This window comes from Cyprinus carpio, chromosome A2, assembly GCF_018340385.1.
Source record: "Cyprinus carpio isolate SPL01 chromosome A2, ASM1834038v1, whole genome shotgun sequence".
NCBI lineage: Eukaryota > Metazoa > Chordata > Actinopteri > Cypriniformes > Cyprinidae > Cyprinus > Cyprinus carpio.
In genome coordinates, this window is record NC_056573.1 from 13,580,518 (window position 1) to 13,599,609 (window position 19,092).

Sequence of the window (19,092 nt, forward strand, 5' to 3'; positions counted from 1 at the left end):
TATCTTCCTGATCTGAAATGGCACTTTTTATGAATAGGTTACACTTACTTTTTTAAAAGCATTATTCGCACAAATCCCAAAGTTTGTTTAGTCAACAATTCTGTAGCTTTATAGACACTTACTATATCTTCTTGATCTGAAATTGTAGTGTGAAGTGTTTATGTAGTGTTAAACTATTATTTAACATGAAATTTTAGTCTGTACTCTTACCTAACAGGTCTGACCTTTTTTAACTGTATTAAACAATTCATATTTTTTAAATATAACATTGTACTAATTATTAAAATAGTTTACCATTTCTAATTGATTATTAGGTAATAAAAACAACAACATCATATGAATCATGGTTTTATCATATACTTCAGTACCAATTTGTTTTGGAAGAAGGTCACAAAAATGTCAAACTTCATTTAAAATTTTATAATTAGTTTGGCCCTGAAGCCATCAATCACCCTTTTGCTGAAGGTTAAGGAAGTCCTTTCACTTACCATTTCATTTACTGAAAAGAAAATATTTACTTCAGCTTTTTTAGGGCCCTACCCTGCATTCTATTTATGGAATGTGTCACACGCTGTACTTTATAACAAGAGGAAGCTCCGAATAGGAGCGGTTCCTCCACTGGTCTGTGATAGTGAAAGGTGGGTTTCTCTGTTGGTCAGTCTCTACACAGAAATAAATGGAACTCAGAGATCTCACTTCAAAGGGCACCTGAGGTTCCCGTCCCAGTTATCATCAGTACTTTCCCTTTCCTTTTCATTACAAATAAACCTAATGAGGCATGAAATTAAGTTCCATTGTCAATGGAGTATTTGAAAATTAAATCTGCAAGAGAACATCACTACGATGGCCTTTAGATGGACGAAGCGATCTTTTGCATGCGCATGTCCTTCCAGTAAAACAATTTTCTTTACTTGCGTGAATTTATTTTGCAGAGCGTAGCACTTAACACCCTTGACTTGCACATTCATAAAACGTGCCATCATGTGATGGCAGCCCTGGGCTGCTTGGCACGCTCACAGCTCTACAAACACACACAGTGTGCTGCCAGTCCTTCCCAGCTGAGCTCCAGCTGCACACGTGCACCAGCCGAGGCTGTGATTTGTGGTGGACAAGAATGACGTATTTAGCTTGCTGCACACACACACACAAACACATTCTCAAAGGTAAATGCACTGCAATGCAGCTCACATCCTAAAGGAAGTTATATTCGAATGACTGGAAGAGGAATTTAATAAAACTGTGATTCAAAGAAATTCAACAGGTGATCCATTCCTTAAAAATAATGAAATGTTCTTCCATCCTGGGCTGCGTTTATCCCTGTTTTTCCTAGCCTTTGAAGCATATTTCCTACATAACTTCTTTTATACATTTTTTTCCCCAGTATTTTTATTTAGATAAGTATTTCTATTTTTCTGCCCTTTTTAATTATTTCATTTATAAATTAATGATAAAAAAAGAGTAATAAAGTGTACAATAAAGTACAATCAAAATCTTTAATTATAATCACATTGCACTTAAATAAAGTTAAAGGTGTAATCTGCCGATTGTCCTGCAGATCTACAAAGATTTTCAAGTAGTACTTCAGTTACAGTGGTTTTGGGATACGGTCCGCAAGTCTAATGATGATTCGTGCGATCATTTTTACGATCAACTTAAGCTTACGATGCTTTTGGGAAATGCAGCCCTCGTCCACAAAAGTTGATCAAATATGGTGAAGTATAAAAACTAACACTTTTATTTGAGCAGAATTTCTCAACAGAGATTGCTAAACCATTTGTGTGTGCAAGGTTCCAGGTTGGGAAGATTAAGCAAACCACTGGGAAGAAAAGATTTCAATTTATCAAAATGAAAACCTTTAACATTTATCATGACAAACTTGCCTTTCTAGCTAAAAAATTGTTGAATTTTGCTTCCTGAATTCTGCATCATGAATTCAAACTACACAATACTGGTTTATATACAGCACGTTTAGGAAAGACAATGTAAAAAAAAGCCATTTATATCATTATAATATAATTTGTCTTTCATTGAGGAAAACTGAAATGTATTAAGATGGCATTTGGTTAGCTACAAAGTATCAGCCTATTTCAATGTTAAGTTTATTTTTCAAGCTATTATATTGGAAATGGGTTCATAGACCAGTCCATGCCAAAAGTCATACCAAACATTTTCTGAAAGAATTCACACACAAAGTCTTATTCCTATTTATACAGGTTACTATGAGAGCACATGAATGGGAGCGAAGCACCGCATAGCTGATACCTGAGGTGAGAAAATACAAGAATGGGCCCTTTTCACAAGACTGTGATGATGCGTTTCAATGGTCATCAGCAGGGGCAACATATCAGTAGTCATGGAATCCCTGATGCAGTTTGGAGCGGTTAGCCAAACTCATACACCCTCAAACAAAAGCAAAAGCAACCTCATTTGAAGATCTGGAAAACTATCCACTACGCTCTGGAGAGCATAAAAATAACTATTTACAATGTGGTTTTGCAGCATTGAGAAATGCAGTTTTTTTCTTCATGTGTCTCACATTTAGTGGCAAAGTTACTGGATGTGGCAATTGGAAAAAAGACAGAAAAAATCAACATCTAAAAAGCAGCGTGCACATTTCTGGTTTAAAATGAAAGGCCATCAACAGACACTTAAAACGGGACGCATCGCCATTCAAATCAGCAGCAATAATCAAAGCTTGTTCTCAGTTTAGTAAACGCTGGCAAGTTATTCTTGACTGTGCTGTATTGACTGCTTTGTTGAATAAAGTCATTATTTTTGTTTTCTTTGTGCACAACAATTATTCTCGTAGCTTCATAGCATTACGGTTGAACCACTGATGTCACATGGAATATTTTAGCAATGTCCCTACTACTTTTCTGGGCCATAAAACGTTTCAGTTGCATAACTTGCATTGCTGTCTATGCAGAAGACTCAGAAAGCTCTTGAATTTCATCAAACATATCTTAATTTGTGTTCCGAAGATGAACGAAGGTCTTACAAGTTTGGAACGACGTGAGGGTGAGTAATTAATAAAATAATTTTCATTTTTGGGTGAACAAATGCTAATGCAAGGGTGTTTCTAATACAGCTTGGGAGTGACAGTACAGTGACATTGTTCTCTCTGACCATTGTTAGTTGTTTTTGTTTTTTGTTTTTTGTTTTTGCTATTTGAGCAAATGGGAATGCAAAAAATATATATTTGTGGTAGTCTCCTGTTCACTGCTATAGAAGTTTACCCAACTATGAAGACTTCTGCTGCTGGAAAGGTTCATAACCAGGAATACATCTCCGAGTATATACATCTCCATATACCTCGACAAAGACATTAAATATGCATGCATACTGAGACACTTTGCATTTTGCCACTCTTGCAATAGGGTTTGGCTGACTTTAATTTGCGTCACCAAACGCGCTCTGCATTTACACCTCATCCAGAGCGGTGTTAACGGCTTCTTTCTGCATTAAAAGAGAAATCTGGGATTTGTCATTCCTCCCAGACACTTCTTAATCCTCGTCTTTGCATGCATTCATCTCCCTCAAGTTTGTAGCGGCCTGCCTTTTCAGCCACCAATAAATGCTGGATCCTCTCTAAGCCTTGAAAAGCTCTGAGGGAAAAGCCTCAATTGAGGCATTGCATTGTTTACTGACAACAATTTCCACCCATGAGCACTATTCTCACAGATAACTGAACCACTGCAAGCGGTAGAGCAGCGTTCACATGTAGTCCACATCTGTGACCACACAAATATTCTCATTCACTAATGTTTTTACAAGAAAGAACTGTTGATTCAATAATGTTTAACTTTCTTTCAGATATGTTCACACACCTTACTTACCACAAATAAAGATTTTCTTTAACGCTGTATCTACAAATACATTACAAAAATATATTTGAAAACATATTTTAGCAATTTTTTTGCCTTCTTTTTTGTGTGTATATTTTGAAATATATATATATATATATATATATATATTTATTTATATTTATATATATATATATATTTTTTTTTTCTGCATGGGACAGAAACTTCAAACGTATTCCCACCCATGGACTGTCTGATTGACTGAAAGGGCAGTGCCAAAATCAAAAGTGCATTATTGGTGTTGAAGTTTCTAACAAAATTTAATTTGGCAAACGTTTTACATTTTGTCTTAACAACATTTCATTTTTAAGGCCAACAGGAGGACTTTTTGCTGCTTTTTATTGGTTTTAAATTTTATTCTAAATCCTAGAAATATAAGTTAATTTATAAATGAATTTCTACTTAAAAACGTTGGCACCGGCAGGTTTAACACTCACAGTGAATGAGACCCATAGCCTCACATTTACTCTCACGCTGTATAATTAACATTTTCTGATATTTACATGAAAAGTCCATCCTCACTCACATGAGTGAGTGGAAATGAAAAGATGCGTGGGACAGAACACTCAATGAATAAAAGCAGCCTGGACGCTTTCTTGAACTCATTTTGAGTTCACCCACGCAGAGCAGTGCAAACTGCAAATGAGTCACTTTTCACAAGCATACTCACATTCGGGGCCATAGCTGGGGTTTGTGGGGCCCCGATGCAGGTTGTATCCATGGGCCCTGCTTGAAATTGTGTTAATGGCACAAATAAATAAATAGAACAAAGATAGAAATTAAACATTTTATTTTTTTCAAGTTTGTCGGAATTTAGGTACAGAAAACGAATAATCAAATGTAAAATAGCATTGCATAGTCTTCAGTGTAAAAATTAAATATAGATTAGTTGTTTTTAAAACTACAGAGTAATTTAGTCAAGAGCAGTGAGTGATTTTCTCTCGTTTATTTCCTTGGATTAACATTAAGGATGCCGACAGCAGCTAGTAAATTAGGCGTGGACACTTTAAGAGACAATGCATCCAATATGATACATATCCGATTTCTTTCTCAACTGTTTATGTTCACTTAAGACAGAACCAACCGTTTTTCGAGGATACTCACCAAGACAGTTATTTCAACATAACTTTGTATGTATCTGTCCGTTCAAGCGCAAGAAGAGGCAAAACTCAATTTGGTGTTCAAGGGCTGTGAGACATGGATCTCTATGTGTGTGTGATGTGTGCACAGAACACAAAGCGTGCATGCTGAATTGGGCTCTTTCACATCTTTTTGTGCTTGCATGTTTAAACTGGCGAGTTGTATTTGTTCATTCAGGCACAGGAGGACACAAGGAAAGCTCGGTTCAGCTTTTTCCAGCTGTCTGAGACGAGGCACTCTGTGTGCACCGAACACAGCAGTTGAGTTCTTTCACGTCTTGTGCTTGAATGCTTTTTTAACTATTGAATGTTTTAATTTTGGAGGATTTTAAATGTGGTATTTATTAGATTTTTTGTTGATGTGGGGATGTGGTGATTCAACTGTTTTGAGTATCTTTTATGTTTTGGTAGGGATTTAGGTTGAAATCGCTGGGGGCCTCTTACAGTCATGGGCCCCTATAATCATCACCACCTTTCCCACTAGCAACGGCCCTGCTCCAATTTCTACCTCTCTTTGAATCTGATCTCTATGACACAACATCTCAAATGACCCATGTCAGATGGTAAATGTATAATCAAAACCTAGAGAACAATTAAGGATATGCAGAGGGGTCAAAGTGATTTTCTGTGGATTAGGAATGAAATTCATAATCAGAGCTTTGACCTGTTTAATCAGTGCCATGATGAACTCATGCATTGTTTCAGTTCTTGAGGGAGAAACTCTGCTCAGTCCAACTATGTGGCAACTAGTCTAACAGCAGGCATCCTTTAAGCAGAGCAGATTGAAGAGGTGTGGGAAATATATTTAAGAGCTCTCCATTTCAGAGCAACAGACCCAAATGAAATGGAAATGATCTCCTTGCACATTAAAGAGTGGGAGATCTGAGAAATGCATTGCAGAACTGCTTCTTTCCTTATTCTCTGAATTGAGCTTTTTGATGAGTTAAACATTTTGCCATCCTGTTTTATTGCAACCTATCCTGTGCCCAAAAATGCCTACTTCCCTATAGTAGGTGAAAAACAGCATGTGAGATGCATAGTATATCCAAATTCGGTATAGTATCATACCACCCACCTTGTTTTTCACTCGTCACAAAGTAATTATTAAACTATATTCTACCTACTAGACAGTATGCAATTTTGGACTCAACTCTAATCTTGCGGATCCCATGTAACTGACATCACACTGATGACATCACTAGAAGCTGAACCTCTAAGATTCGGTCTCCCAGGACTGCTATCACACATACACACACATACTTACACTCTCAACAATGCAAATAAACAAGACAGCTTGCTTTGAAAACAGATTAATATAGGTAATTGAGAACAAGCTGTCATGCCATCAAGTCAGTGTCTATTGCCATGGAAACAGAGTAATTGTCTGCTGTCCACCAAGTCTCTCTTTTTTGCAATTTCATTTTATTCTTTATTTTCTGCTTCTTTACATCTGTTATGATACAATAATGTTTTGATGCTTTTATGCTTAAATCTACATTTAAGCTATCATATGGTGCAATCCAGAACATGTTAATGTCACGTGGCTGTAAGACAGATGGACTCAATTGAAGAGGGAATAAAGCAAACAGTTTATTGAATGTTAACAGAGGACGAACTGTTCAAATAGAAACAATATAATCTTCATGGGTTGCAGCAGATGAAGAACAAGTACTGGGTACAGACCGGGCTGCAGAAAACACCATGGTATCTGATCTGTAGAGTGTGTCAGAACCTGAGTCCGCTGAAGAGGGGAAAAAATCCATACATAAGTAAATCCATAAGACAAAAAAAAAATAAAAAAAAATAAATAAAACACTAACCAGGAACAAACACTAAGAACTGGAGCTAAACACCAAAACTGCAACACAATAAAATCACAAAGAACAAGACAAACAAAGGAGCATATGTAGGTAGCTGATAATGAGGAACAGGTAAGTGCAATCAGTCTGTGAGCTGGGCAACAAGCATCTCCATGGAAACACCCACACAAAAACACAAAGGAAAGAATGGAAAACTCACAGAAAGGCCAGCGGACAACCAGAAGTGTGACAGTTAAAGCATTTTAGGTCAGGGGTTTTCAACTATTTTCAGGCCAAGAACGCATATGAAAGAGTGAGCACGGTTTACAGTTCTTCTCTTCTTTTTGCTGAGTCAACAGATGACCTGACAAAAGTGTAGCGATAAGAAACAGATTATTAAGTAAGATTTAACTTTGGTATCAGCATCTTGATCTTTATCTGATCATCGTCCACAAGCACATTTCTCAGAGAAACCCATCCTGAAGTCGAATCTCAGAGGATCTGGATAAGGGAAGGACACAGAGCACTTCTTTATTGACTTTGTCTGCTGAAGGGGGCTACATTTCCACCTTCTCACTTACTTTCACCTTAGAGCGAAGCAAAGGCTGTTCATCCTGGTGCTAAGCCCCAAACAGTTGTTTTCATTATTGTAAGGTTCAACAGAGGTCATCTACTGTACCTCCTTCATAAAAGTACAGCTCCAGACAGCCATTCTGCCATCTCTGTATCTGAATCTGTAGCAATTTCACAGCTTATTAAAAATGGTTTGTTTTAAACTCTAGCAATCAGCAATAATTATTTACCACCCACATACATAATAAGGGCAAACCATTGCATTCAATGCAATATTAAACACAAGACAATGAGCATTAAAACACAACGAAGGGCATAAAAGCCTGTAAGCATGTAAGATGGTTTAAATTGCAGGCACATAATGAGGACCAATTATCATCTAATCTGGATCACACAACACACTTAAAGGAAACAAAAGGGGAATATTGGCAGAGATATGCAATATCAGACTTCATATCCATCCACAGAAAATGATACAATCTACCCACATTTAAAATGTCAATAAACCATCTTCCTTAGGAACAAGACGATTAACTCAAAGCTTATTCTGAGGGTTTGGCATGTATAAAAATACATATCATTAACATGTAACACCCTCCAGTTACGGACCATTTCTCAGAGATAGGAGAAAGGTGAGGAAGGCTTTTGCAGAGCATCAGTCCACTAATGCATCCACTCTGGTCCTGTTCTGCATAAATATATATCACAGATGGCATCATTTTGAACTTGTTTGTTTGTTTGTTAAATGAGCCATGCTCACATTCATAATTGCATTTTCCAACATTAATTATAATTGTATGGGTGTGGGTGTGCTAAAGGACATGCCAGTCGAGGGTGGACTTGCAGGGCTGCATCTGGTGAGATGCTTCCTGATGTGTCCTGAGAGCCCAGCTCAGAGAAAACAGGTCATCAGCACTAGCACATGGCACACTACACACTCAAACAATGGCTGCAGGTGGGACCTGTCATGCCCAGCACTCCAAGCAGATGCATTCGAGGATATTAAAGACCAGATTTATGATCCAGAATTTAGAAACCAGTTATTTTATCTACCCTGAGAGATGCTGTGCCTTACTTGCATCAGCCCGAGCATTTGGGCCCTCCAACGTAGTCATCACTTCTCAGATTATTAAAAGTAAGAATGTATCTTGAGAGATGATACGGATTCTTTCTTTACTGACCTGCAAAGGGAAAAAAAATCAAAAGGAGTCTACAAAGTACTTTAAAATGTCTCAACCAACAACTGTAACATTTCATCAATATTTATCAATAGTGACAGGAGACATAACAGCCAACAGGCTTGCACAGAAGCGCCATCAAGTCCATTTATGCTAAGGATTTTTTAACCAAGACATTTAGACTTACATTTTAAATAAATGCTGTTCTTTTCAACTTTCTATTGATCAAAGTATTTTGGATGGAAAATGCATTACGATTAACACAAAAATATTAAGCAAAAATATAATAAGCAGCACAACTAATTTCATCATTAATAATAGTATTGTTTCTTGAGCACTAAATCTTATTTGAATGGTTTTTCTGAAGGATCGTGTGACACTGAAGACTGAAGTAATGGCTACTGAAAATGTAGCTTTTAGGAATAAATTACATTTTACATTTACATTTAGTCATTTAGCAGACGCTTTTATCCAAAGCGACTTACAAATGAGGACAATGGTAGCAATCAAAATCAACAAAAGAGCAATGATATACAAGTCCTATAACAAGTCTCAGTTAGCTTAACGCAGTACAAGTAGCAAGGGCTTTTTAAATAATATAATAAATAAAAAGTAAACAGATAGAATACAAAAAGAATAAAGCAAGCTAGTTTTAGAGGTCTTTTTGCTTTTGTTAATTGTATAATAAATGAAAAGAAAACAGACAGAATACAAAAAGATTAGAAAGCTAGTGTTATTTATTTATTTTCTTTTAAGAAAACAAGCAGCAAATCAATAGAGTGCAAGTCTAAAAGGGACTAGTTTTTTTTTTTTTTTTTTTAAGAATTGAATTAGAACGTGTGCTATGGTTAGAGGGTCAGATAAAGATGGAAGAGATGTGTTTTAGCTGATTCTTGAAGATGGCTAAGGACTCAGCTGCTCGCATTGAGTTTGGGAGGTTATTCCACCAGTAGGGAACATTTCATTTAAAAGTCCGTAAAAAAAGTGATTTTGTGCTTCTTTGGGATGGCACAATCAAGCCACATTCACTTGCAGTACGCAAGCTTCTAGAGGGCAAGTAAGTTTGAAGTAATGAATTTAGGTAAAGAGGTGCAGAGCCAGTGGTGGTTTTGTAGGCAAACATCAATTCCTTGAATTTTATGCGAGCAGCTATTGGTAGAGCAAAGGGATAAACAGAGGTGTGACATACATTCTTTTTGGCTCATTAAAAATTAATCTTGCTGCCGCATTCTGGATTAATTAGAAAGGTTTGATAGAACTGGCTGGAAGACCTGCCAAGAGAGCGTTGCAATAGTCCAGTCTGGACAGAACAAGAGTTTGAACAAGGAGTTGTGAAGCATGTTCCGAAAGAAAGGGCCTGATCTTCTTGATGTTGAGTAAAGCAAATCTGCAGGACCGGACCGTTTTAGCAATGTGGTCTGAGAAAGTCAGCTGATCATCAATCATAACTCCAAGGTTTCTGGCTGTTATTAAAAGAGTTATGGTTGATGTGCCTAACCAGATGGTGAAATTGTGATGAAACGATGGGTTTGCTGGAACCACAAGCAGTTCTGTCTTGGCAAGGTTGAGTTGAAGGTGATGGTCCTTCATCCAGCAAGAAATGTCTCTTAGACAAGCTGAGATGCGAGCAGCTACCGTCGGATCATCAGGATGGAATAAGAGGTAGAGTTGAGTGTCATCAGCACAGCAGTGATAAGAAAAGCCATGTTTCTGAATGACAGAAACTAATGATGCCATGTAGACAGAGAAGAGAAGTGGTCCAAGAACTGAGCCCTGAGGCACCCCAGTAGTTAGATGTTGCGACTTGGACACCTCACCTCTCCAAGATACTTTGAAGGACCTATCTGATAGGTAAGACTCAAACCACTGGAGTGCGGTTCCTGAGATGCCCTTTGCCAAAAGGGTTGACAGGAGGATCTGGTGGTTAACAGTGACAAAATATATTACATATTATAATATATTAAAATGAAAAAAAAAAAAAAACTGTAATAATATTTCCAAATATTACTGTAACTTGATCAAAGAAAAAAAAGAAGCCTTTTGAACAGAAGAGACTTCTTTCAGAGATATTTAATTTAGTGTGTGTGTGTGTTTTAGGCATGTGCAAAACAAGTCAACTAGTCAACTAATACTGCTACTGCTAGTCGACACTGGATTTACATTTTTTTTTTCACATGCATGTTTTGCTTTATATTTTTTTACAAAGACTATGTTTAAAGGTTAACTAATTTGAGGAATTCTGTTTATAACAGACCACTGAGTTGAACTTACTGCTCCTGCACTGCCTACTGATTCAGTTGATTTTAATAAATATGTCTGTGAGGCAAGCACATTGCATTTAAATAACCTATTTGTATGTATATAAAGTATATAAATTTATATGTCATGATATATGTTAGGTTGAGACCACACTCAAACTACTAAATTCTTACGATTCAGTTAAAAGCCTGTGCAGGCCTCTAACCACAGTAAAAAGCTTCTGCAACCAGCCTATCTGCTGGATAACATCTCCACACACTCCTCTGAAACCTTCAAATCTGGCTACCAACTGCAAACCTGTGAAAGACAGCTGTTAATTATTTCTACTACTGCTGGAATTAAATGACCCCCTCACATAGTGATTCATGTTAATGGCACCCAAATTGAGCTTTGTTAAAAGTTTGCATTGTTAGATGGCCCAATGTGTATTATAGTTTAATGAAAATTTGATTCTCACTACAAGTTCATAGCTCGGCTGTAAGCAACTATACACAGATCTGATCTCTCTTACCTCTAATGTGAGAGATGCTTCAAGACACCCTGGAGTAATATTTGCTCTTAAGGAGGCTTTAACAGTTATACTGTTACAGTCATGTCCTTTTTATTATTTTGTAATACTAAAAGATTGTTAATAAGCTTTTATCTTCTCAAGCTTGGTTTACTCAATACAGATGAATATATTTTTGCTGTTCATTCCCACTGCTACAAACTAAATAGTTGTTTTTCTTTTATTCTTTTTTTTTTTTGACAAAAGTGTTATTGCATTATTGTGTTTTTCTGTGTATTTTATTCAGTCATTTAGGTAGTTATAATCGACTCTGTTTTGATTTACTGTTGCTTGGAGTGTAATTCATGACAAGTGCGATGTGATTAAATACATCTGATTATTAATGCTCACCTGACTGTAGTGTTGACATCTTTTAAAGAATGCACTTCAAAATAAGAGCAGAATTAAATGAGTACTTATGAAATCTGTCTGAATGCTTCTTGCTGATACCTGCCACTTTGCTTATAAATTGGTCTACATGTTGCCTTCTCTCAATGAGATGTGGCAGACAGTGTGGGTGGGAGCATGGGTGACATGGATGGAGTTAAATAGCAGTGGCCTGGCTCAGCTGTACCATTTGTTTGCATTAATATACATAAAATCACACTCATTGGCATAAATCTCCATGTTTCACTTGATATGGTAATTCAGGCTGAGATCACTGGAGAGCTGTTGCTTGAAAAGGAGCCTCTTTATAGGAGTGATAAGGACTCTTTTTTACGGCTTCATAATACAGTTATTATCTATCTTTGGTCACGTTCATCTTGGACCATAATCGATTAAAGGACAATGAAGTCCAACACTGTTAATGTTTCTGTATTAAATCAATATCAAAATCGATATTATGTTAACTGAGTAACTGCATGGAAGTGAAATGTCTATACTAGGGCTGCATAATATTAGAAAAAAAAAAAAAAAACTGGCATTGCGATACGGGAATTTTCACTCAGTGACTTGAATAACTGTATTTGGAAAGAATAAAACATTCTGGGGTGATTTATTGGGACAGTGTATCTGTAAAATAATAACAAAAATAACTTTTTATCCTGAAGATAATTTTTTTAGAGTGAAATCCTTCGGAGATAATTTGGGGGGTGTCTTGCAGAAAAATCTGGGTGTCTTGCTTACATACATGAGTTTTGAACACTTCAATATCACTTTAAAATAATAATTATTATTATGATTTTATTGTGATTACTATAAAATAAAAATATTAAACTAAATAAGAAATACTGTAATTTTTATTTAAGTATAATTTACTTATGGTGCCAGTTTCAGAATGAAGCATGGCTGAAACACTGCCATGAACTGCACATTGGTATACTGTATGTTGTGCTTCACTCTGAAACCAATAGTGCATTTTTTTACTTACACTGCAGCCATATCTCAATATGGAATAATAATAATAATAATAATAGAAACTGGTGTAGCATAACAATTTATGCATTTCACAATTAACAAATAGAAAGTAACATTTTAATATAACCGAGACATTTTGATTGCTAGTAAATGGCACAAATCATTGCAAAGAAACAGCAAGTAACACTGAATTAAACATCACATTTTAAAGAAGAAAGACTGAGATAGAATTTTCTTGTAAAAACGTTGGGGTGTGCGATATATCGTCATAATTGTTGATAATTGTTGTTTAAACGATATGCGAGTTGACATTATCGAGTATACAGCAAAAACCAAACAACTGTGATGTAGGTTAGACTACTTTCACTGCGTGATTTAGTAAATACATTTAGAATTCCCCCAAAATTCAAGATAAGGTGGCAAATATGCTCTTGTATGACATTTATATGTCATTTATATTTATATCATCTAATACAGTTAATATCACACGAAGAGCGATATTTTTTCCTCCAAATATTAGCATGATTGCAAAAGTGATATTGATTCAATAAACAAGAAGTTAAAATTAAGTGACTTTCATTTCAGACACATGTTCCTGTTTTTACTCGTTTTGTCAACGAAAATAGTTCCAAACATGCCACAGCAGAACTGTTTTGCATCTTGTTACTGAATCTATCAGCCGCTTGAACGAATCATTTGAATGAATGACACAACGACTCACTCATGCCGCCACCTACTTGTGATTAGTGTTGTTTTTGGTGGCCTGTTTTAATTTTAGTTTAATTTTAATTTTATCCGAACATGCACGCGTTCAGGGCGATTCTAGCCAAACATGCACGCCTGTGCGAAACAGAAGCAGTTTAATGTGAAGTTCAAACTCCATCAGGTGCTTTTTGACGGAAAAGGTTTTTTTTTTTTTTTGGAAAAAAATGTTTGCATAGTTTGTCCAGGCTTCTTATTTGAAGTATGTATTATTTTTATTGTATAAAATAGAATTAGAATTCATTTAGATATTAATTATACACTATTTGCTTAAAGTTGTCTTGTGTTTGATGCGAAATAAAGCCAATAGTTTAAGATTGTTTTAAGTTTGTACATAAAGAAATTATTAATTCATTAACTCATTCATCACAAGACTTGTACTGGCCATACTGGCAAATTACTTCTTCTCACCGGTGATTCCCGACGGTTTTAGAAGACAGTTGCTCCATTGTCGTTTCAAAGAATAGAGCAGCGGCGAACATGGCACGTATAAAAACCTCTTCCGTTTGGGAAGGTGCGTTCAGCGGAGGCTTGCGAAGCAGAGCCAGGTGAAAGTATAAATCCCGCTTAACTTTGTTTGTTGTCGTCTTCTAAATAATGCTGCGAGTGGGTTTTGAGGAACTGATGTCGGTTGCGTCTGTGCAGTGTGACCTGATGCAGCCCCAGAAGTGAGACACAGGAAACAGAAATAATGCAAAATAATAATCATAATAATGCGACTAAACGAGATGAAAATGATACGAATTTCGTTTCGTCTTGTTTTGGTCAATGAAAATGAAGAGACATTTTAGCATAGTTTTTATTTTGTAAACCACATTTAGTCTCGTTTTTATTCGTCAACAATATTCCATTATACATTTAATTATAGTCATCGTCATATGACCAGCATTTTCGTTGCGTCTCGTCTCGTTTTCATCACATGATAAAGGTTCGTTGACGACGATATTTAGTCATAACTGTCGTTGACGAAAGCAACACTACTTGTGATTTTTAGGTTTAGATTTAAAGTATATTATGTAACTTCAACTTCAACAGATTTCCCCTGCTCAGGGAGTAGGGAGCAATGAACACTGTGTAGGGACCATGTCAGTCGGAACACAGTTCATGCACAGAGCTCACTTCTTATGAGCTGATTATCTGAATCAGGTGTGTTAACAAAGAGAGACTTGGAATTGAGAACCGCTATCATATATATATATATATATATATGTGTGTGTGTGTGTGTGTATATATATATATAGATCATATATATAGATCATATATCATATATATAGATATCAAGTTATCATTTTTGTCATTATCGCACACCCCTAATAAAACATAATCCAATATTACAATAATTTTTATTTTTTTATTTTTTTATGTGGTCTGCAGGCATTCTTGACCACATGAATATATGGTCATCATGGAGCGAAAATACATGGGGTGTTAAGTACAGGCATGGATTACAACCCCAGCCCCAAGTAGACCCCTACTGTGCGAAATAAATGCTTCATACTTTATTGAGACCCATATGCATACATATACACAGCATGTAGTCAACAACAAGTGGCATGCACACAGTGGTTTGGTGCACGCTCATTTGCAGTGCAATCATGTAGGACGCAATCAGCAAGACTCCACATGCAGAAACAGAAATAGAATGACTTTCAAAGTTATAAGGAGTTTATTTATTACCTGCAATTAAAAATAATTAGCTTGTAAGACATATGATGGAAATATAACATGTAAGAGAGTGGTTAATGTGAAGATATGCATCATGTAGATATACCGTGGTCTTAAACTGAAGTCAGGAGATAAGAATTCCATCTTATGTCTAATAAGCCTGACCGCAATAAATAAAAGGATGCAAATACTCAGAATTTAATCAGTAAAACACTTTATTGCTTTTTCCTGGTGTCACAAATGCATCCAAATTTCTATGAAGATGTAAAACTGAAAAATGTAGTCTGTCTAGTTTAATTATTTATGGCGTTTTACCTTTCATTTTAAAGGACAATACAGAAATATCAACCTGATTTCCAAGCCCTTTACAAGTATGCAAATAGTCTGACTTTGTCTAAACAGGCTTTTCCACTATTGGAGCCAAATTATTCTGAACACTGAGAGTAGTGGTGCCAGTAGTATTTCCATTAGAACATAGTTTGGTATAGTAATATTATTAAAATAAAGCTTTTAAGACTAAAACAACTTTTTGAAACTATAAAAACCTTTTGTGGAAAGTTTTCATGGATGTTAAAGAATCTTTATTTTTAAGAGCTACTTTATAAGTACATGCACAGATTTCTCTGCACGGTTAGGTAACCGTACTTTACTGATGTGGATACTCACAATATACAATCACACATACAGTATTCGATTTTTCAGCACCACGATGAAGAGAAAAATAGAGCTACAGCCCAGATCAGTACAGGATGGCATGATTCAGCAACAATGCAACAAAAACTTGCTATTATGTCAACCTGAAATCTAGTTATGCATGCAAGTATATTCCTCTGAATTAAAGGTCATATATAAGCACTTATAAAAAACAAACAAACAAAAAAAACCTACTTTTATGCAACACACAAAAGGCTCATTCCCACTGTTAGGATTTTCTCTTTACATTAGTATGGGGATACATTAATATGTATACATCAATATATGACAGCTACACTTAGACCTTCACCTTGCACAATCAAACTCCAATTCTAGCACTCAGCCTGACATATTTCCTTTGTTGAATATCAAGAACTTAACTAGCAAAGCATGCTATTTTTAAATTGCTTTGCTTTGTGAGATGTCCCTAGACTGGTGAACCTTTTGCACAGTGCCACGTGCAGCGCATGTCTCAACAATCCTCCCTGTCTGAGAGCACACAACTGCACAACTGTGTCAGCTTCATTCCTGTCACCATACACCATGTAACACCACCAAGATGACACCAAAAAAAAAGAAAGAAATAAAAGGAAAAAACAGAAAAATGTAAGGAAATTACCCTCCAAATCAGCCACTTCACAGGAAGCAAAACAATACTGATGTTTTACGAAAATACTCAGGTGAAGTGCTCAAGCGTTAAGAGAACTTTGCAGGATTTGGGATGCATTGGTGAGGTTGTGGCCTATAATTTTGTGAAGCGGGCTATAAAGTCATTCCATTCATTTTTCCCCACTACTAGCTTTTATTCAATTAGCAACTCTTGCCGAACAACATTCTTCAAACTCAGAGCTGACTGGGCACATGGGAGCCGAAAACCAAAGCAGCTGTACAACAGCATTTAAAAAGTGCCACATCTGTAAGTAACGGCAGCATCGTGTGATTTCATTAAGGGGTCTTTAAGGCTGATTATGATGTACCTCATCTATGCAATCCCTGTTATATATCAGACACAGCTTTGATGGCTTGCTTCCAATATAGCAATTCCACATCATTTACTGTTTGGACAGCATCCAAACACAATCCTCAGGGTCAAAGACTTAGAGTAAATGGAATATCACTCATGATGATCATGCTGATCAGAACTCATTCAGATTTCTGAAGACCCTGATGGGCTGACGCTGTGAAACCGAATAGGTTTCCACAATCCCATTCATTAGCTTGGTCACTCATGTAAGCTTTAATGTACAACCATGGGCAAATGAATGTATTGACCTGCAAAAAGAATACAGCTTCATGGGTGAGCCAATAACCTCATGCACCGTAAGATGCCACCAGGGAAATATTTGCAACTACTTTTCATACAAGGCGATCAATCGCCCACTAATAGTCTTTAGTTCTCTATGAGGTCTATTCTCAATTACATTAATAATGGATTTAAATGGAACGAGTCAATGAACATCTACTGTCCTCACTAACTCTTTAGTCATTCGAGCTTCATTCAATCTGGAAATCTTTTTAATTTTGTAACAAGTTAGGTCATACAAATACAACACCACAAGTGCCTACTACCCTTCATTTGCTGCAAGACAGATAAAAAGCAATTTTATACCAGATACTCCATGATTATGAGCTTTACAGTAAAAACAGGATGATAAATTATCTCTCCAGCCCACACAATGTGTGTGTAGGCCGTAACGTGTCAACCATTCCAAACTCAAGAACACGCTCAGAATGTCATTCAAGCACGCTGCTCGAAACAAAATAGGTGCTACCTTTTAAAGAGGACAAGCAATAAACACCCGACCTCGACTCTTCAAATCACAAGTGCCATTGAAAATAAAGCCCTGCCCAAGCTCACCTCCAGATTTGTCCGAGCTGTAAGATGTGAATGACGGACTGCAACAGCCAGATACAGAGGGAACAGGACGCTGTGCGTGTCTTACTAGTCCGGGCTGCAGTAGCGCTGTTGCTGCTGTTGCTTGTGGTGTTGCTCTTGCTCGCTGTGGACGCCTGTCTTTGAGGCGTAGACGGGTGGGCTCCAACGTCTCCGTGCGAAGCGGAGCAGCTGAGCAGCTTCCCGTCCATGTGGGAGCAGTTCCCCGCGCTGCTGCCGCCGCCACCGCCGGAGCTCTCCTCGGTGCTGAAATCATGGACGAACCAACGGAAACTGAAGACCTGTACGGAGAACGAGCCGAGCACCACAAAAAACAGCGTAAGTCCGAACCACCAGTAGTCGCGGCGGAGGTAATAGTCGACCGAAAGCCAAATATCAGTGCCCACATCCGCGAAATACACCGTCACTGCGGCGAGGATCCACAGACAGTCCCAGACCGTGTATTTCTGCTGCTCCCTGCCGAGGCGGAGACATGTCGAATTTGAGCCACAGCACCGCGACTCCCCGTTGACGAAGTCCACCTCTCCGGTTCCAGAATCCGGCTGCGATCCCGGAGCGAGCCCTTGAACCGAACCACAGTGATCCGAATTCTGCAAAGGCGTAAATGCTACATCGCTCTTCTTCATCTTTAGCACCCCGTCGGATTTCGCGGCCATTGTAGCAGCTTTGTCTTCTCACCGTTTTCGCGTCTTCTCCTCGGCTTCTCTATTCCAGGCGAAGAGACACTGGGCTGGGCGACCTCCTCTTCCGCCAGCTACAGCGCCGCCTGCTCATAACAAAGCAACACTTCCTTTCGGTAGCGGGTACCAACCATATGCTCTCCCATGGCTCCTACTTAAAACTATGACATCATTGCTTTGCAACTCTTCTTCAGGCGCACATCATATATCCAGATATTGCAGCACAGCCTTCTGCTAATTCCACATTCGCGCAAAAAAATAAAGTCTACTGCAGCGGTATATTAAAGAGGTGACCGCTCGGTTGCTATGGCATTTGTAAACGTGCCGTTTTGAATTCCACCCTGAACTGAACACTGTCCACTGGACGCGAGCGGCGCGTCAAAAGTAAACCCTTCATAGGAAGCGTCTGTTGTGGCGCTGCGCGGCTACTGCAGCCACTTTATTCTGCTCAGACTGAAATAAAATTATTTACAAATATCAATTCTGTGTCAGTTTTATTCGTTACATTTTAATAACTTTTGACCGTTGGATCAACCAAGTGATTAGTTATCCGTATCCATCCATTTTACTGTTACTGATGTCATCGAGCTCACAGCTGATTGGTCCGTGTTAGTGAACGTTCTAAGACGACGTGCAGCTTCTACATTTCCACTGAAGACAGACTGAAGCCGTTGCGGCGCG

At 37.5% G+C, this 19,092-nt stretch overlaps 1 protein-coding gene across 1 annotated transcript in view; it reads right to left on the reverse strand.

Annotated features, from left to right (window-relative positions):
* The window catches only part of LOC109067001 (XK-related protein 4-like), a 48,359-nt gene extending 29,470 nt beyond the window's left edge, over nucleotides 1-18,889 (reverse strand). The window contains exon 1 of the mRNA XM_042774197.1: nucleotides 17,696-18,889. Coding sequence (XP_042630131.1) covers nucleotides 17,696-18,387 — 692 coding nt within the window. The 5' untranslated portion in view covers nucleotides 18,388-18,889. The remainder of the gene's footprint in view (nucleotides 1-17,695) is intronic.
* Between the last annotated feature and the right edge of the window lie 203 nt (nucleotides 18,890-19,092).